We start from the raw sequence: 20,080 nt of genomic DNA, 5'->3' as shown, positions 1-20,080 counted from the left end.
GTAGTTTCTTGTTTCCGGCTTCGCTTCCGCCCACCCCCACGTCCCTCCCGAATCCCTACTTAAAGGCCTTGCTTTCTCGTCTAACGCCGCAACCAGTCCTCAGAGTTGCCACAGTCTTTCTTCTTGTCTCGATGCCCCGTCGTCCAGCCACAGCGATTCACCGCTTAGCAGGATCGGTCCACAGCGGGCCGTGAGTCTGATCAGCCCCTCTCCTTGCTGCTTACCGCCTCTCTCCGCCTAGCGCCAAGTGCTAATAAAGTTGTTGTTCCAAATGCGGCCAGGAACGTCGCGAACGGGGACCAATCAGAGATCAGCCTTCCCTCGATAACGGCGCGAGTGTGAAACGTCATCGGTGAGCGACGAGCGCTCTGGGGAAGCTAATTTCTTAGAAACCGTGGTGCGCAGGGAAGAGAGGTGAGTGTGATGGAGACGAGGGAAGGGCGGGAGGCCAGACTCCTGGGTCTGGGAGAAGGCGTGAGGAGAAAGGCGGGCCTTTACAGCTTGTTTTTTTTTTTTTTGTTTGCTTGTTTGTTTTTATCCTGAGACAGAGTCTCGCTCTGTTGCCCGGGCTGGAGCGTGGTGGCGCGATCTCGACTCACTGCAACCTCCGCTTTCCAGGTTTAAGCAATTCCCTGCCTCAGCCTCCGGAGCAGCTGGGATTACAGGCGCACGGCACCACGCCCAGCTAATTTTTGTATTTTTAGTAGAGATGGGGTTTCCCCATGCTGGTCAGGCTGGTGTCGAACTCCTGACCCCAGGTGATCTTCCCACCTCGGCCTCCCAAAGTGCTGGGATTACAGGCGTGAGCTACCGGGCCCGGCCTCTTACAGCTAAGTCCCAGAAGTCTTAATATGCGCCTACCGTGGTGTGGCTCTGGGGATGTGGCAGGAGCAAACATTGTTCTCTGCCCTGTTAGAGCTTTGGTTGATGCCTGGCAGGCAGGCTTTATCAAGTAATTATTTCATTAATCACACATGTGTGAAGTGCGTTACTGTAGACACACGGAGCGTGTGGGACGCGTATGACAAAGCAACCTTCTCTAGTTTATAGATTGGGGCGCCTGGGCCAGGGAGGTGGCACGTGAGAGCTGAAGGCTGAGGTGTTGCTGGGCTGCTAAGGAGTGAGGAGAGCCGGATGCGGTGGCTCACTCCTGTAATTTCAGCCCTTTAGGAGCCCAGGCGAAAGGATCATTTGAGCCCAGGAGTTTGAGACCAGCCTGGGCAACACAGTGAGACCCCATCTCTACAGAAAAATTAAAACTTAGCTGGGCATGGTGGTGCGTGCCTGTCATCTCAGCTATCAGGAGGCTATGGGAGAGAATCGCTTGGGCCCAGGAGGTTGTGGCTGCAGTGGGCTATGATGATGCCACTGCATATTAGTCTGGGTGAAGAGCAAGACAATATCTCAAAATAAATAAACAAATAAAAAAGGCCGGGTGTGGTGGCTCACACCTGCAATCGCAGCACTTTGGGAGGCCGAGGTGGGTGGATTGCCTGAGTTCAGGAGTTTGAGACCAGCTGGGCAACAGGGTGAAACCCCGTCTCTACTAAAATACAAAAAAAATTAGCTGGGCATGGCACCGTGTGCCTGTAATCCCAGCTACTTGGGAGGCTGAGAGAGGAGAATTGCTTGAACCTGGGAGGAAGAGGTTGCAATGAGCTGACAGAGCGAGACTCCATCTCGGAAGAAAAAACAAGGAAACAAAAAAAAAAAAAATGAAGGGAAGAGCCACTTTGGTTGCAGGGGACTCTCTGTACAAACACCTGGAGGGGGGGAAGAAATTAATGATGTAACCAACTCAAGTTTCTGCTAGTCACAGGCCAGACTAGGATAAGAGAGGGGTGGTGAAAGTCAAGCAGCTTTATTGATCAAATGCTAGCAGATGGGAAATGGCCAAGCTAATGTCTTTGAAAGAACATTTCAAACTTTAGGCTGGGGAGAGGGGCTAAAAGACGGGAACTTTGAATGGGAGGCATACAGGAGTGATGCTGGGATGAGGTATGTGTGTCTTGCTCTGAAGGCTGTCTTGAGGCATGGGCCACCTGAAGCATGGGCTGGTGTCATGTCAACAATAGCCAGGTTGTAGATTAACTGCCCTGGGCTAATCTCTGGAGTTTTGCAGCTGGGTTTCCATACCTAGTTTGTTGCAAGATTAGCCCCACCGTGGCCGGGCACGGTGGCTCACGCCTGTAATCCCAGCACTTCAGGGGGCCGAGGCTGGCGGATCACTTGAGGTCAGGGGTTCGAGACCAGCCTGACCAACATGGAGAAACCCCGTCTCTACTAAAAATACAAAAACTTAGCCGGGAGTGGTGGCTCATGCCTATAATCTCAGCTACTCAGGAGGCTGAGGAAGGAGAATCACTTGAACCTGGGAGGCGGAGGTTGCCGTGAGCCAAGATTGTGTCAGTGCACTCCAGCCTGGGCAACAAGAGGGAAACTCTGTCTCAAAACAAACAAACAAAAAACCAAAAAATTAGCCAGGCATGGTGGCAGGTGCCTGTAGTCCCAGCTACTCGGAAGGCTGAGGCAGAAGAATCTCTTGAACCTGGAGGTGGAGGCTGCAGTGAGCCGAGATTGTGCCCCCGCACTCCAGCCTGGGTGACACAGCAAGACTCCATCTTTAAAAAATAAATGAAGAGCCGAGTGCGGTGGCTTAAGCCTGTAATCCCAGCACTTTGGGAGGCCGAGGCGGGCGGATCACGAGGTCAAGAGATCGAGACCATCCTGGTCAACATGGTGAAACCCCCTCTCTACTAAAAATACAAAAAATTAGCTGGGTATCGTGGCACATGCCTGTAATCCCAGCTACTAAGGAGGCTGAGGCAGGAGAATTGCCTGGACCCAGGAGGCGGAGGTTGCGGTGAGCTGAGATCGCGCCATTGCACTCCAGCCTGGGTAACAAGAGCGAAACTCCGTCTCAAAAAATAAATAAATAAATAAATAAATAAATAAATAAATAAATGAAAATTAGCCCCTGGAACTTGCAAGTAAGCACATAGATAAGCTAGTGCAAGAGAGTATCTAGCAGGAAAGGAGGGAAACAATTTAAAAGTGTTTTCAAGGCTAAAAGCAAGAAAAGAAAAGAAAAAGTTTCAGAATGCATTTGGAATCTAAGCCACTTGATTACAGGAAGTCTTAGCAGGGTGGTGGTCGCAGGGATATGCTGTGTCTTGCACACGCAGGAGCTGGAGACTGGACGGTGAACAAAACACCAACTAAAGCAGCTGTTGACGTGGAGCCTGCCTGCTGGTGGGATTGGTAAAGAAGGACCAGGGCCTTCTGGGGGAGGATTTTCTCAGTGATAAGGAGGGACTCTGTCAGGGCAGGTGTTTAGGGAGCCCACTCTCCCTCTCCACAGGCCTCGGGATGTCTCTGGCAGATGAGCTCTTAGCCGATCTCGAAGAGGCAGCAGAAGAGGAGGAAGGAGGAAGCTATGGAGAGGAGGAGGAGGAGCCGGCGATCGAGGATGTGCAGGAGGAGACGCAGCTGGATCTTTCCGGGGATTCGGTCAAGACCATCGCCAAGCTATGGGACAGTAAGATGGTGAGAGAACGAGGCATGGATAGCAGGGGGCTCCAAACAGCCTCCCAGAAAGGGGTGATACAGGCTTCTTTTTGAAGAGTCCTGGATTCTGACTCTCCTCCTTTCCTGCAGTTTGCTGAGATTATGATGAAGATCGAAGAGTATATCAGCAAGCAAGCCAAAGCTTCAGAAGGTACTTCCTCCCCCTTCGTGCCCCTCCCCGTCTCCTGACTCTTCTGCCAGGCCCCTCAGCTCCTTTGCTGCTTGCAGCTGGGTGTATCTCCCTCTCAGCCTTTTCCAGAGCCTTCTCTCTCTTTTTTTTTTTTTTGTTGTTGTTCCTCCCCAACCCATTCCCTTTTCCACTGAACATATATTGCATCGTAAAGCTCATGCTTCTTAAGTCCTTACTGTGTACTGAGTTTGCTAATCATGATAGGACTTAGCTTGAGGTTTCCCAGACGTCCCTGATTCACGTGACCAGTTATAGGGTTTCGGCCACATCTAGAAGCCACTTGTCCTTTAATTGCTTAACATAGTCTTTGGGCCTAGGACTTTTTTCTTAAATTTTATCTAAGAAGGAAGCAAATTGCTACCATGAATGGAAAACTGCTATCACTTGGTAAAGACAAAGTCACCATATATAAAAATAAATTTGTGATAGGGCCGGGCGCAGTGGCTCAAGCCTGTAATCCCAGCACTTTGGGAGGCCGAGGCGGGTGGATCACGAGGTCGAGAGATCGAGACCATCCTGGTCAACATGGTGAAACCCCATCTCTAGTAAAAAAAAAAATACAAAAAATGAGCTGGGCATGGCGGCACGTGCCTGTAATCCCAACTACTCAGAAGGCCGAGGCAGGAGAATTGCTTGAACCTGGAGGCAGAAGTTGCAGTGAGCCGAGATGATGCTCTGTAGCCTGGGCAACAAGAGCGAAACTTAGAGGGAAAAAAAAAGCCAGGCGGAGTGGGTGTCCAGGGCACTGCGATCAGTCCTTTATGGCTGGAGTGGAATAAATACAGTGGGGTATGATGAGAGGGAGGGGTGGGAAGGGCAGAAGCCAGTCCGCAGAGTCGCTGAGTCAGCAGATAGGAACTGGACAGCTCCCTGTATTCCAGGTGCTGTTCTGGGTACCCAGGTGCGGGTGTAGACCATGCAGGCACAGCACTGGTCCCTGCAGAACTTCCGGTGTTGGGGACACCATGACTGTCAGTCTGGGGAGCTTGGTCATGAGCCTTAGTGCTGTGGGAAGCCCTAGGAGGTTCAGTTCCAGGGTAGGGGGGTCAAGTCTAGACTGGTCTGGAGGGAGAGAGATGGGAGGCAGGAACACAAGATCAGGGACTCTGCAGACATCAGCCTGTACCCTGGTTTACTCTTCAGCCCCCTCTTTCCTGACCCCCTCACAGCCTCATCCTCCATCTCCCACAGCCTCAGGACCCGGGAGAGGGTAGGGATTTAGATACTCACACTCCATTCTGTGTCCTCACAGTGATGGGACCAGTGGAGGCAGCCCCTGAATACCGTGTCATTGTGGATGCCAACAACCTGACCGTGGAGATCGAAAACGAGCTGAGTGAGTGCTGGAGGGGAGGCGGACACAGCCCCGTGTGACGCCCCTCGTGCCTCCTCTCCCTTCCCCACTGGCCTTTCCCAGGGTCCTGCCTCTGAGCCCATGCTCAAATCCAGGTTCCGCTGCTGTAACAGTGGTTTAAAGAAGGAAATTTGTTTTCCTCTTATGTATGAGTCTGAGCCGGGCGCGGTGGCTCAAGCCTGTAATCCCAGCTACTCAGGAGGCTGAGGCAGGAGAATTGCCTGAGCCCAGGAGGCGGAGGTTGCGGTGAGCCGAGATCGCGCCATTGCACTCCAGCCTGGGTAACAAGAGCGAAACTCCGTCTCAAAAAAAAAAAAAAAAGGAAAAAATAAAAGAACGTAGGCCGGGCGCGGTGGCTCAAGCTTGTAATCCCAGCACTTTGGGAGGCCGAGGCGGGTGGATCACAAGGTCGAGAGATCGAGACCATCCTGGTCAACATGGTGAAACCCCGTCTCTACTAAAAATACAAAAAATTAGCTGGGCATGGTGGCACGTGCCTGTAATCCCAGCTACTCGGGAGGCTGAGGCAGGAGAATTGCCTGAACCCAGGAGGCGGAGGTTGCGGTGAGCCGAGTTCGTGCCATTGCACTCCAGCCTGGGTAACAAGAGCGAAACTCCGTCTCAAAAAAAAAAATAAAATAAAATAAAAGAACGTGTCACCACAGCTCACATCTTATAGAGCAGAACAAATTCCCATGGTCATACCTAAAGGAAGAAGGGGAAATGGGTGTTAGGGCAACCAGCAGAGTCTACCTCCTGTCTTACCCGGGACCGCCTGTCCTGTCCACCCTAGACATCATCCATAAGTTCATCCGGGATAAGTACTCGAAGAGATTCCCTGAACTGGAGTCTTTGGTCCCCAATGCACTGGATTACATCCGCACGGTCAAGGTGAGCGCCAAGAAGGTGGGGTGCTTGGGAAGAATTGTGGCTTCTTGCCTGACTTCTGCCGGTGCGAAGGGGCAGGCGGGGCTCACTCTTGGACCTGCTCCCAGAGGCCTCAGGGTCTGGAGATGATGGAAGGAGTGGACGGTGGCTCAGCAGCCTGCTCTGCCCAGCGTGGGAGGGACAGAAGCTGGACAGGACTTCCTCAGGGCTCCCCTCCTGCCCCGGTCTCCCAAGAGGGCTTCCCTGCTGGCCTGACCTGTGCTGCTCCCACTGTGGTCGGAGCCAGCGGCATTGGAGTTGAGATCCGAAGGTTGATACGGGACAGGCACACGGAGATTTGAGGGAGAGAGACGTTTAAGTGCAGACAGCCGGAGAGGGAATAAGCCGGGAGGGAGTGAGGCGGGCAAGGAGGGAAGTGGAAGAGGTCGGATCACGCTGGGCCTCTGGGTCTTACGAGAGAGCCAAGGAAGGGTTTCGGGAAAGAGGGCCAGGTGCATGTGAGGCAGGGAGAGGAGGGGGTCACCACGTGTGTCCAGGGAAGGATTAGGATGGTGTAAAGCCACAGCCCTAAGGAGTCGTGGGGTGTCCCCTATAGCTATGCGGAGGATCTAAGAAGTAAAGAGACAGGCCGGGCACGATGGCTCAAGCCTGTAATCCCAGCACTTTGGGAGGCCGAGGCGGGTGGATCACGAGGTCGAGAGATCGAGACCATCCTGGTCAACATGGTGAAACCCCGTCTTTACTAAAAATACAAAAAATTAGCCGGGCATGGTGGCTCGTGCCTGTAATCCCAGCTACTCAGGAGGCTGAGGCAGGAGAATTGCCTGAACCCAGGAGGCGGAGGTTGCGGTGAGCCGAGATCGCGCCATTGTACTCCATCCTGGGTAACAAGAACGAAACTCCGTCTCAAAAAAAAAAAAAAAAAAAAGAAGAAGTAAAGAGACAGGACATAGGAAGACTGAAAAGACAGCTGGGCTCAGGGGGCCACGCCACTTATGAGCGGAGACAGGCAGGGCCCCGAACGTCCAGAAGCGTCTGTATTAGGTACAAGGCAGGGGGAAGGGTCGTGAGTGAGGTCACTATAGGCTTAATGATAAGGCATACATAATTACATGAGTAGCAAGCAAGGGGGCCACCCCATAAGGTCAACTAGTCAGAGAGGTGCGCCGTGAGCAGTAGGGGGCCATGCCATGTGCAGAAGTAGTGGGTCTTGTACAGAAAAGGGGTCCACCCCCATTAGGTCACCGAGGCAAGGAGGTGGGGTGTGTGCAACAGGTGTCAGGTGCAACACTTCTTATCTGGGGGCTGCAGACTTCAGAGGGTTTCTGATAGAAGGATACTGTAAGTCAGTGCAGTGGGAGCTGAAGACTTGTGCTCTTCTCTGAGATATTTTATGGGAGGATGATATGAGCCAGCACAGAAGCCAGAAAAGGCTGACAGGGTGTACAGCCGCTGTGACCTGGTCACACCAGAGAGGTTCTTCTCCCTCGGTTACTTGTGGGATCTCAGGCCTGAGGCCTGCTTTCCACAGGAACTGGGTGCGAGGTTCTACAACTCCTTTATCGGGTGGAGAGGCTCTTGCTCCAAGCCTGCCATACAGCGAATGCCCTTTCAGGCAGGGACGCCACTGCCTGAGTCTTTGGCTCTTGTTCTGGTCTTGTGGTTTTCCCATGTACTGCTTCTGTTCTGTGACTGCTCTAGGCAGTCCTCGTACTACAAACTACTATGTGGTTATATAGAAGGATCATATGAATCAGCACTGAATGTATCGGTACAGCTCCGACTATAATACCTATGAGATTATATAGAATATATATATATATATATATATGGTTATATAGACTGCAATATTTATATGACTACATAGGAAGATTATATGGAACTAAGTATGCTAGATATAAGTACTAAGTATGATTATATAAGCTAGATAGATGTAAGCAGTAAGTTATACTTCAGGCACTGATTGTTCTGACTGTAAACTAATACATGATTACATATGCAGGATTCTATAAAGGAAAGCTGAATAATAACACTATAAACTAAGATATTCTTCAGGCACTAATTGTGCCTGGCGTTTGCACAGCTCTCCTTCCTTGGTGCCCATGTTGGGGGTTACCCACCGGATGGTGGTGGGGGAAGCCCCTGCAGGGAAGCGAGGCCACCGGATCAGTGCTCCCACTTGTCACAGGCCAGGGGCTTGTGAGACCTCGGTCTCGCAGACGCCGCTCTGCCCAGGCTCCATTTCCAGGTCAGCCAAAGCAGAACAGACTGTGGATGCTTCAGGCGGCAGAGGCGGGAGAGGCCCCTGGTGTAGAGACTCACAGTGTAGAGACCCTGACTTCCCCAGTGTCCCCAAGACAAGACCTGAGCAGGTGCTGGGCAAGAGGTCGTCCTCCAGCCCTCCTGAGCCCAAGCCTCCCTGTCTCTCTGCTCACCCCCAGGAGCTGGGCAACAGCCTGGACAAGTGCAAGAACAATGAGAACCTGCAGCAGATCCTCACCAATGCCACCATCATGGTCGTCAGTGTCACCGCCTCCACCACCCAGGGGTATGTCCGCTGCCAGGGAGGCGCCGGGCCCGGGCTAAGGGGACTGGGGATTAGGCCGAAGCTACACACGCAGATGTGCACACACACGCGCGCGCGCACACACACACAACTGAGAGGGAAGGTGCGACTGGGGATTAGGCTGAAGGTACACACGCAGATGTGCACACACACACACGCACACACACACAGAGCTGAGGGAGGGTGGGATGGGGGATTAGTCTGAAGCTACACACGCAGATGTGCACGCTCACACATGCACACACAACTGAGAGAAGGTGGGACTGGGGATTAGGTTGAAGCTACACACAGATGTGCACGCTCACACACACAACTGAGACGTGGGACTGGGGATTAGGCTGATGCGTGCACACACACACACACACACACACACACACACACACTCTGAGAGGGTGGGGGATGGGCACCAGGCAGGCAGGAGACCCAGGAGGCCGGGCCCGCCTGCCCCTGCAGGCAGCAGCTGTCGGAGGAGGAGCTGGAGCGGCTGGAGGAGGCCTGCGACATGGCGCTGGAGCTGAACGCCTCCAAGCACCGCATCTACGAGTATGTGGAGTCCCGAATGTCCTTCATAGCGCCCAACCTGTCCATCATCATCGGGGCGTCCACGGCTGCCAAGATCATGGGTGAGGCCCCCGGGCTGGGTCCCATGGTGGGGTTGGAGAGGCGTCTGCTGACGCCGTGGCCTTGGGAAGCCGCATCTCTTTTCTGTAGAGTGGGGGCTTTGGCACCTGGTCTCCCTGGACATCACAGAGGTCAGCCAGCCTGGCACCTAGCAAAGCCCTGTCCATGGGAAAAACACTCACCTACAGCTCCTCCTCCCGGCCCTCTGCCAGAAACCCAGAGCTGACCACACCCAGGCCCTGTTGTCCGGGAGCTTCTGGTTTGGTGAAAATGGTTCACAGACATCCCCGGAATGGGGCAGTGTGGCGCAGCACAAACGGGGTGGTTGGCGTCCTGTCTGGTGCCTCCTCCCTGCACCCCCAGACCAGCTGCCCTCCCTCTCCCAGCCTCCTTTGCATCTGCCCCTCGTGGAATGAGCCAGGTCGCCCTCCTGACAGCCACCGAGGGGTCCAACCAGAGCCTCATGTAAAGGCGCCCGGCACACGGTGAGTCCCCGGCAGATTCATGCACCCCCACCTCTCTGCTTTCTTCTGACTGCCCCCTCCTCTGTCCCCTGCAGGTGTGGCCGGCGGCCTGACCAACCTCTCCAAGATGCCCGCCTGCAACATCATGCTGCTCGGGGCTCAGCGCAAGACGCTATCCGGCTTCTCGTCCACCTCGGTGCTGCCCCACACTGGCTACATCTACCACAGTGACATCGTGCAGTCCCTGCCCCCGGTGAGCCCACAGTGTCATTGCCTGCCCCCGGCTCCTCTGGAACTTTATACTGTGCCCAGACAGCCTAGCAGCCACCCCACCATCTGACAGTTGCACTCAGGGGCTGGGGACAGGGTGGCACGGGGCGTGAGAGCCAGAGCTGTGCAGTCCATCAGCTCCGGTGCTCAGGCTCTGGCAGCGCCACCCACCAATCAGTGACCGTGGGCAAGAGGCGTGAGTGCCCTGTGCCTCAGTCTCCCCGCCATCAGACGGAAGCACAGCACCTGCTTCATGAGTTAGGATGAGGGCTCAATGCAGATGAAGCCCTTACAAGTCAGGCCTAGGTCCCGACGAGCAGTGTCGGGTTACATGCAACTGCTCCCTCACGTTTAACCGTTCACTGGAAAGACTCACAGAACCCCCTGAGGGCTGCTGTGCTGGGGACTTAGATTTTAACAGTTTAACATCAGCCACTGGGAGACACACGGGAGGGGCAGGAGAGATCAGCGCCCTTGGGGCTTCCCGGGTCCTCTCTGCCGTCAGGACACATCAGCCTCCCAGCTTTGATGCCTGGCAGCACATACACAGACCTAGAACACAAACAGGAGGCCAGGCGCGGAGGCTCACGCCTGTCATCCCAGCGCTTTGGGAGGCCGAGGCTGGTGGATCACCTGAGGTCAGCAGTTCAAGACCAGCCTGGCCAACATGGTGAAACCCCATCTCTCCTAATACAAAAAAATAGCCAGGCCTGGTAGTGGGGTGCCTGTAATCCCAGCTACTTCGGAGGTAGGTTGAGGCAGGAGAATCGCTTGAACCTGGGAGGCAGAGTTTGCAGCGAGCTGAGATCGCACCACTGGACTCTAGTCTAGGTGACAGAGTGAGTCTCTCTCAAAAAAAAAAAAAAAATTAGCCAGGCATGGTGGCAGGAGCCTGTAATCCCAGCTATTTGGAAGACTGAGGCAGGAGAATCACTTGAACCTGGGAGGTGGAGGCTGCAGTGAGCCGACATTGTGCCACTGCACTCCAGCCTGGGTGACGGAGCTAGACTGCATCTCAAAAAAAAAAAAAAAAAAAAAATGCCGGCACTGTGGCCCACACCTGTAATCCCAGCACTTTGGGAGGCAGAGTCAGGTGGATTACTGAAGATCAGGAGTTTGAGACCAGCCTAGCCAACATGGTGAAACCTCGTCTCTACTAAAAATATAACAAAATTAGTCAGGTGTGGTGGCACATACTTGTAATCCCAGTTGCTTGGGAGGCTGAGGCAGGAGAATCGCTTGAACCCAGGAGGTGGAGGTTGCAGTGAGCCGAGATCACACACTGCATTCCAGCCTGAGAGATAGAGTAAGACTCCATCTCAAAAAAAAAAACCAGGCAAGACAGGCTCTGGAACAGACAGGCCTGGGTCCAGATCCTGCTCTGTCCGGCTGTAGCGAGTGGCCTCAGGTGAGTGGCCCTGTACCCTGCCCGGCCTCCCCCGGGGACACAGAGAACAACAGCGCCGATGGCCAAGGCCCCCCTCCTGCCCTGCGTGGGGTTGTTTTTTTGGTCTTTTCTGTGACCCTTTAGGTCAGGCACTGCTACTGGAACACACCCAGGGATGCTGGTGGGTCACCCCATCCTGGGAGGAGAGAGAGTGGGCTTTAGAACCCAGGACTGGTGGGCCTGAGGCTCGGGGCTCCAGCCGCCTCACAAAGCCATCACCACTGCCTCACAGCCCTAGGCTGTGGGTTAAACCTGCCGCAGGGAGCCAGGTGTCTTGTCACACAGGGCCTCTGCCGCCTCATCTGCCCATCCCAGATGGGTCCAGGCACAAGCCGTAGACATCACAGGCCTGTAAGGGAGGCCAGGGCCGGCCATTGCGTCACTGTGGCTGAGAGCTGGGGTCCGTTTGCAGTCTGGATCGGAACCCTGGCTCCATCACCTCCTGGCTGTGTCCCTAGCCATGTGACTGGGAGCCTTGGTGTCCACATCTGAAAAGGGGGTGCAGTGATCACAGCAGCCTGATGTTTGAATATTTGATGAGATGGCCCAAGGGACACACTTAGCATGGAGCTGGTATCCAGGCTGGGTGCTCTCCCAGCTGGTGTCCTTACCTGACTCTGCCACTTACCAGCCCAGACGTGGCTCTGCACCCTGCCCTCATCCCCCCTTCCTGTGAAGAGGGAGCTAAGAGCGTACACCTCTAGAGCCCGCAGTGGAGCCAGATGAGAAGCACCCGCGGTTGCTGTGCAGTTATGTCTGTCTGTCTGTCTGTCTCACACAGATTCCATCCCCATTTTCCAGGATCTCCGGCGGAAAGCGGCCCGACTGGTGGCCGCCAAGTGCACGCTGGCAGCCCGTGTAGACAGTTTCCATGAGAGCACGGAGGGGAAGGTGAGGAGGGGAAGGTGGGGGCGGCCGGGCAGCCTTTCCTCTGGGCCTGGGGTGTGTCTGCGGGGAGAGCGCTCAGCAGGGAGCCCACCCCAGCAAGTACTGTCCTACCAGGGCAGAGGCGGTGCTTCTGACCCTCCCCGGGGTCAGGCGCCCCCTTCCCCAGTGCGTTCATTCCCTAGGGCTGCTAGAGGAAGGTAGCACAAACCTACTGGCTTAAAACAGCACAGGTTTGGCTGGGCAAGTTGGCTGATGCCTGTAATCCCAGCACTTTGGGAGGCCAAGGCGGGCAGATCACAAGGTCAGGAGTTCGAGACCAGCCTGGCCAACATGGTGAAACCTTGTCTCTATTATAGATACAAAAATTAGTCGGGCATGGGGTACGCCCCTATAATCCCAGTTACTCGGGAAGCTGAGGCAGGAGAATCGCTTGAACCCAGGAGGCAGAGGTTGCAGTGAGCTGAGATTGCACTATTGCACTCCAGCCTGGGTGACAGAGCGAGACTCCATCTAAAAAAAACCCCACAGGTTTATCATCTGTAGGTCAGAAGTCCAAAATGGGTTTCAGTGGGCTGAAGTCAGGGTATCAGCCCAGAGGGTTCCTTCTGAGGGATTCAAGGGAGAATCGTTTCCTTGCCTTTTCAAGCTGCTGGGGGTCGCCAGCATTCCTTAGCTTGTGGCCCTTCCTTTGTCTGCGAGCCAGCTGCACGGCGTCCTCAGACCTCTCTCACCCCGCTCTGTTTTCAGATCTGTGCCTCTGTCTTTCCCCCATCTATTTTAAGGGCCCTTGTGGCCGTACTGAGCCTGCTCACATGGTCCGGGATAGTCTTCCCAGCTCACACTCCTTAAACTCCTTAACGTCTTCACGTCCCTTTTGCCCTGAGGTGACATTCACAGGTTCTGGGAGTTAGAAAACGGACCTCCTGGGGCATGTGTGTGTTGGTGGGGGCATAGTTTGCCTTCCGCACCAGGATCTGTCCCCCTTCAGCAGGGGATACCATTCAAGTAATTACTCAGTTCCCTTCTGTCTTCCTTGGTAGATGTACTTGGGAGAGGAGACATGTTTTCTGTCTTGTGAACTGTTGCGTGCCAAGCACTCCGCCTGGCTTGGCAATCAGCTGTTCCATCTCCCACTCCTCCCTTCCCTCTCCCTGTCTCACCCCAGTCTGGGTGTGGGGAATGCAGCTGTGAGTAGCGCAGACAGAGCCCTGTCCCATGGCGTGGATACTCTCACTGGGACCGGGTTGGGAGACAGTCCCCAGGGCACCTGTCCTGCGCCTAGCAGGGCTAGGTAAACATCAAGAAGAAAAAGGCAGGTGATTGGGGTGGGGAGACATGAGGGGCTGGTTTAACTGGAATGTCAGGGAGGCCTTAGAGCTCTGGGGAGGTGAGGGTTGAACCCAGACCTGAATGAAGTCAGGGAGCAAGGCACGTGGGTTCTCTGGGGAGAGTCTTCCAGTACGGGGAGTCGTCGGTGCAGAGGCCCTGAGGCTGGAGTGCCAGGAGCCTTGGAGGAGAGAGGGAGGCCCTGGTGGTGGAGCCTCGTGCACCCCGAGGAGAACTCTGGCTGCAGTGGAGGGTCTGGGGGGCCAGTGAGGGGTCGTTCTGAAAGAAGAACTCCTGGGATCCGCGGTGCGCAGAGGAACAGTGGAGTCGGCTGCCCGGATCTCGGAGGTGCCGTTTGCTAACACGAGGAGAAGGAAGGTGGAGGGTGGAAGGCTGGGGAGGAGGAGCAGGAATTCTGCTTGGCCCTGGTACATTTGAAGGGCTGCTAACGATCCCAGTGTCAAGGAGACAGTTGTCTACAGGGTACAGAACCCAGAGGAGGGGTTCAGGTTGTAGACGGACCTGAAAACCCAGAGAGCAGATGAGATCCTCCAGGGCCCCGGAGCAAGGATGGAGCGCTGGGGTGGGCAGGCGGACAGCGGACACAGGAGGCCCGGGTGGGCAGGCGGACAGCGGACACAGGAGGCCCGGGTGGGCAGCCCACGTGAGCAGCAGCAGGACCCGCCCCTTGCTCTACCCTCCCTAGGTGGGCTACGAACTCAAGGACGAGATTGAGCGCAAATTCGACAAGTGGCAGGAGCCGCCGCCTGTGAAGCAGGTGAAACCGTTGCCCGCGCCCCTGGATGGGCAGCGGAAGAAGCGAGGTGGCCGCAGGTGAGGGCCCCTGGGGTCCAGTGGGCGTGGGGGTCGTGGAGGGGAGGGGCCGGCATCCTCCCAGCTGACTCCCTGGCACCGCCTGCTCACCCGTCCCCAGGTACCGCAAGATGAAGGAGCGGCTGGGGCTGACCGAGATCCGGAAACAGGCCAACCGCATGAGCTTCGGAGAGGTCAGACGTCCCTAGCGCTGAAGCCATGAGGAGACCCCATGGCCACAGGCAGCCAGCCGCCACCGCCCTCTGCCTCCTGCCGCCTTCCCTCCTCTCTGTCCTGTGGCCCTGGCTCATGTCTCGGGCACGATCCCAGCCTCCTCCCTTGTCCCCGGCCTCTACTCTGCTTTCTATCCGTTCAGCCCCAAAGAGCCCCAGAGTGACCCTTGTCACCCCCAGAGCCTGCATCTCCCGAGCTTAGGGCCCCTGCTGCTTCCCATCACCCCAGGCTCCTCGGCCGGCTCCTCCTGCCCTCTGCACGGCCCCTCCCTCTGTGAGCCCCGTCTCCTCTGTTATCCCAGTGTCCTCTCGTTGGTCCTGGAAGACCCAGCTCAGAGGCCACCTCATCCTGTGGAACCTGTTCTGGTTCCTGACACCCACCAACCCACATGCATAAGGAAGGCCTCTCAACTCTGAGCTTACAGAGCAGCACCAGGACCCAGCCCCTTTCAGGCTCCCCAGCGTCCTCGGCTTGTAGGGGCCCCCAGGCCTCAGCTGGGCCGAGTGGGTACCCGAGCAGGTGCCCGTGGGGCCAGCCAGCTGGTGACCACGGGGCTTCTGGCTGGTGGAGGAGGTACCTGAGTAGCTGGAGGGCGGGGCCTGGTCGCTGACTGCAGGGGCCTCCCTTTCCCCCTAGATCGAGGAGGACGCCTACCAGGAAGACCTGGGATTCAGCCTGGGCCACCTGGGCAAGTCGGGCAGTGGGCGCGTGCGGCAGACTCAGGTCAACGAGGCCACCAAGGCCAGGATCTCCAAGACGCTGCAGGTATGTGCCAGACCTGAGTGGGGCCGGGGACCGAGGGACGCAGGCTAGGGTGAGCCCAGATAACAGCCTCCCTGTCCTTCCCACAGCGGACCCTGCAGAAGCAGAGCGTGGTGTATGGCGGGAAGTCCACCATCCGCGACCGCTCCTCGGGCACAGCCTCCAGCGTGGCCTTCACCCCACTCCAGGTACTTGCCCTGGGCCAGCTCTGTTTCCAGCCCCGAGATGCCGGCAAGGCCCCTTGCCCTCTGCCCCTGTGAGGCAGGCCACAATGAGTCCCCTTACAGGGCTGTCATGGGGGGTGTGGTGACGAGACATGCCAAAGGCATCGGCAGCCCCTGGCACACAGCAAGTGCTTGAGGTTAGCAGAGACGAGAGGTGCAGAACAGTCCTCATGAGCAGGGGCCAGGGGCTGTGTCCAGGGGACCCTGTTTTTCTCTGTGGGGCCGTGAGCAGGTTACATTGCTCAGCCTCTAGGACCTGTTTGAAATGGCCAGAGTGGTTAAGGTAACCTCGGGACCCCACTCGAAACAGTTCCCAGCTAGCTGGGCTTGGGTGTCACGTGTGGGTCTGGCCCCCAGCCCGGTCAGCAGTGAGCGGCACGGCAGTCACCGCGTCATCGGCACCGCGGTTTGCCATCCACGGAGCAGGGCGAGCCTGCACCACGGGTGTGGGACAGCAGTGAACTCATCTGCTCAGTCAGCGGGTGTCTGTGCTGAGTTCTGTCGGCGCTCTCGGCTCTGGGGGTGAAGCGGTGAACGAGAGAGACAAGTCTTGCCTTCGTGGAGCCTGTGGGTGGCCGGGCACAGACGGATCAGTAAGATGTCCAGTGTAGTAGAAGGCGGAAACTCCAGGGAGGGAAGGACGTGGGATGTGGGAGGTGGGACCGGGAGGCTTTCGTCCTAGAGCAGCCAGGGAGGGCCTCCGCTCTCCCAGCCTCCACTCCCGCGTCGTGAGGTGCCCAGGACCGAAAAAGGAGGGCAGAAAGCACTTGGCACCGCACCCGCTGCTGGAGCCTGATGACGGGTCCCGTGCTTATTTTCTTTCTTTTTTTTTTTTCTTTTTTTGAGATGGAGTCTGACTCTTGCCAGCCTGTAGTACAGTGGTGCAATCTTGGCTCACTGCAACCTCCACCTCCCGAGTTCAAAGCGATTCTCCTGCCTCAGCCTCCTAAGTAGCTGGCATTACAGGTGCCTGCCACCACACCCAGCTAATTTTTGTATTTTTATTAAAGACACGGTCTCACCATGTTGGCCAGGATGATCTTGATCTCTTGACCTTGTGATCCACCCACCTTGGCCTCCCAACATGCTTGGATTACAGGCTCAAGCCACTGCACCCAGCCCGTTACTATTTTCTTTAGAGACAGAGTCTCACTCTGTTGCCCAGGCCTTGAAAATATTTAGGAAGTTCCAGCCAGGTGCCAGCTCCCATCGCTGGACACTGTGATTGTCACTGGTGTTGGTGCGATTTGTGCTGGGACCGCTGGCCAGCCACATCCCCCAGAAACTCAGTTTCCTCATCCAGAAACTGGGTAGGATTGGCTGTCCTCGGGCATTCCCCCCTGGGGAACTTGTGAAAAACCTAGGTGCCCTGGTTCCTCCCGACCCTCTCCCCCTAGACCCACTGAGGCAGAATCTTACAAGGCAGGGCGACTCCAGGACCTGCCAAACTGTCTCATGCCCACCCAAGGCCTGAGTACCGTGGGGAAGGGCCTGGGGGGCTCTGACCTGTCATTTGGGGCCTTCTCCTCACCCAACCCATCATCCTCTCTCCCTCACCTGCCCAGGGCCTGGAGATCGTGAACCCACAGGCCGCCGAGAAGAAGGTGGCTGAAGCCAATCAGAAGTATTTCTCCAGCATGGCGGAGTTCCTCAAGGTCAAGGGCGAGAAGAGTGGCCTCATGTCCACCTGAATGATGGCATGTGCCCAAGGTGGCTTCCCACTGAAGGGACGTAGAAGTCCAGGCCTTCTGAAGGGCTGGGATGGGGGTTGGGGTTGTGGCAGGGAGAGCCTTCCCCGCCGCCCACCCCGGTGCTGGACTGCCCAGGGAGGAGCCCTGGGAGAAGCCTGGCCCGACCTCTCCTCCAGGACTGAGCTCACCGCCCTGGATGGGTTAGAGAAGGTCTTCATCATGCCTTGCCTTTTTTATTTTAACTGAGAAAGGAGATACTTTTTTGAAGAGAGTAAAATTAAAAAGCACATTATCAAGATCTGTCCTTGGGGAGTGATCATTTTTCAAACAGCTCGGGCCAACTAGAATAGTCAGAGCTGCGGAGTTTTGGGAAAAGAGCCCGGCCTTCGGGGCCCCCTCCCTTCCCCGTTCCTTTCTCGCCATGGGATCCCAGGAGGAAGAAAACCCTCTCGAACCCCCTGTAGAACCTCAGTCGCTTTGATACCAAATGATGTGGCTGCTGACAACTGAAGATCTCAGTGCAGGCCGGCCAGGATTGCTCCGGCCCCTTGGGCCAGTTGCCTCACCTTTCCAAGCCTCCACACCTACATCCAGGTGCCCAGGACCGGAAAGAATGCGCAGAAAGCACTTAGCACAGGGCTCGCCATCAGCGCCCAATAACTGGGTCCTGTTACTGGTTTTTTTTTTTAGAGATGAGGTCTCTGTCACCGAGGTTGGAGTAGAGTGATGTAATCATAGCTCACTACAGCCTCAAACTCCTGGTTTCAAGCGATCCTCCCACCTCAGCCTTTCAAGTAGCTGGGATTACAGACACATGCCACAATTCCTGGTTAATTTTGAAATTTTTTTATAGATAGGGTCATACTCTTACACAGGCTGGGCTTGATGTCCTGTGCTCAAGTGATCCTTCCACCTCAGCCTCCCTAAGTGTTGAGATGACAGGCTTCAGTCACTGCGTCTAGCCTCTTACTGTATTTTATTTATTCATTTTTTTGAGATGGAGTCTCACTCTGTCGCCCAGGCTGGAGTGCATGACGTCAGTTCACTGTGACCTCCACCTCTCAGGTCCAAGTGAGTCTCTTGCCTCAGCCTCTTGGGTAGCTGGGATCAGGCACCCACCACCAAATTTTGTGGGGTTTTTTGGTTGTTTGTTTTTTGAGACAGAGTCTCATTCTTGCCCAGGTTAGAGTGCAGTGGCGAGATCTCAGTTCACTGCAACCTCCACCTCCCAGGTTCGAGCCATTCTGCTGCCTCAGCCTCCGCCGTAGCTGGACTAGAGGTGTGTGCCAGCATGCCTGGCTAATTTTGGTATTTTTAGTAGAGGTGGACTTTTACCATATTGGCCAGGCTGGTCTTGAACTTCTGACCTCAAACGATCTGCGTGCCTTGGCCTCCCAAAGTGCTAGGGTTACTGGTGTGAGCCACCGCACCTGCCCAGCCTCATTTATAACCAGTGTGAAGCGGCTGTGTGCAGCCCTGGCAAAGGGAAAGCAGGCAGGCTCCCTGCCCTGGCAGGACCTGGTTGCTGTGACAGTTGCTGCCAGCTCAGCAGAAGGAGCACACTGCCCTCCGGTCATGGAGTCTTGGAAACCGGGGCTCGGCCAGGGACACCTGGGCTTAGGGGACTGTGGCCTGCAGACAGTTGGGGGAAAGGCTTTCCAGGCAAGGAGACAGCAGGGGCTGTCCTAGTGGGTGGCATGAAACTGTGGTCTCCCTGGAAAGGTTAAGGAAGAGCAGCTCAAGGGGTTCCATATACTCTGCTCAGGAGCGGGGCTTCACAGTGGTACTAAGGCGGCCCTAGTGACCTGACCTACAAGGTCGAGGTTGGGGCTTCTGTTAGTTACCTAAGGGATATTACCAGGACAGGCAGCAGCCCTGGTGGCAAGATGATGCCTCCAGGTCTCCACCTTCCCTCTCTTTCCACCTTTCCACAATTTCTCCCTCCCTCTCTCCCTCTTTCCACCCTCCCTTTCTCCACCTTCCCTCTCCCTCCCTCTCTCCACCTTCCCTCTCCCTCCCTCTCTCCACCTTCCCTCTCCCTCTCACCACCTTCCCTCTCCCTCCCTCTCTCCACCTTCCCTGTCCCTCCCTCTCTCCACCTTCCCTCTCCCTCTCACCACCTTCCCTCTCCCTCCCTCTCTCCACCTTCCCTCTTCCTCTCACCACCTTCCCTCTCCCTCCCTCTCTCCACCTTCCCTCTCTCTCCCTCTCTCCACCTTCCCTCTCTCTCCCTCTCTCCACCTTCCCTCTCCCTCCCTCTCTCCACCTTCCCTCTCTCTCCCTCTCTCCACCTTCCCCCTCTCTCCCTCTCTCCACCTTTCCTCTCCCTCTCTCCACCTTCCCTCTCCCTCTCTCCACCTTCCCTCTCCCTCTCTCCACCTTCCCTCTCCCTCCCTCTCTCCACCTTCCCTCTCTCTCCCTCTCTCCACCTTCCCCCTCTCTCCCTCTCTCCACCTTTCCTCTCCCTCTCTCCACCTTCCCTCTCCCTCTCTCCACCTTCCCTCTCCCTCTCTCCACCTTCCCTCTCTCTCCCTCTCTCCACCTTCCCCCTCTCTCCCTCTCTCCACCTTTCCTCTCCCTCTCTCCACCTTTCCTCTCCCTCTCTCCACCTTCCCTCTCCCTCTCTCCACCTTCCCTCTCTCTCCCTCTCTCCACCTTCCCTCTCTCTCCCTCTCTCCACCTTCCCTCTCTCTCCCTCTCCCCACCTTCCCTCCCTCTCTCTCTCCACCTTTTCTCCCTCTCTCCACCTTACCTCTCTCTCCCTCCCTCCACCTC

General features: G+C 56.0%; 1 protein-coding gene across 2 annotated transcripts; it reads left to right on the top strand.

Annotated features, from left to right (window-relative positions):
• Nucleotides 1-269: 269 nt before the first annotated feature.
• PRPF31 (pre-mRNA processing factor 31) lies at nt 270-17,601 on the top strand. 2 transcript variants are annotated; one of them, XM_039467025.2, is made up of 15 exons: nt 270-414; nt 3,186-3,261; nt 3,362-3,546; nt 3,658-3,718; nt 5,010-5,093; nt 5,905-6,002; nt 8,441-8,547; nt 9,019-9,188; nt 9,746-9,903; nt 12,169-12,258; nt 14,288-14,415; nt 14,516-14,588; nt 15,265-15,393; nt 15,480-15,578; nt 17,180-17,601. In XM_039467025.2, the coding sequence occupies exons 3-15, from the start codon at nt 3,370-3,372 to the stop codon at nt 17,303-17,305; spliced, it is 1,500 nt and encodes a 499-aa protein (XP_039322959.1). In that variant the 5' UTR covers nt 270-414; nt 3,186-3,261; nt 3,362-3,369; the 3' UTR covers nt 17,306-17,601. The 2 variants fall into 2 exon arrangements, with proteins under 2 accessions (XP_039322959.1, XP_003944123.1); XM_003944074.4 differs by lacking the exon at nt 3,186-3,261.
• Nucleotides 17,602-20,080: the final 2,479 nt, after the last annotated feature.

This window comes from Saimiri boliviensis, chromosome 14 (genome assembly GCF_048565385.1).
Source record: "Saimiri boliviensis isolate mSaiBol1 chromosome 14, mSaiBol1.pri, whole genome shotgun sequence".
NCBI lineage: Eukaryota > Metazoa > Chordata > Mammalia > Primates > Cebidae > Saimiri > Saimiri boliviensis.
This window is presented reverse-complemented; position numbering and strand designations above follow the sequence as displayed.

What these genes read in the sequence shown, in the direction of transcription:
- PRPF31 (XM_003944074.4), top strand. Translation starts at nt 3,370, where the DNA reads ATGTCTCTGGCAGATGAGCTCTTAGCCGATCTCGAAGAGGCAGCAGAA. An exon ending in GCAAGCCAAAGCTTCAGAAG is followed by an intron (nt 3,719 to 5,009) that starts GTACTTCCTCCC and finishes GTGTCCTCACAG; the next exon opens with TGATGGGACCAGTGGAGGCA. An exon ending in GGAGATCGAAAACGAGCTGA is followed by an intron (nt 5,094 to 5,904) that starts GTGAGTGCTGGA and finishes TGTCCACCCTAG; the next exon opens with ACATCATCCATAAGTTCATC.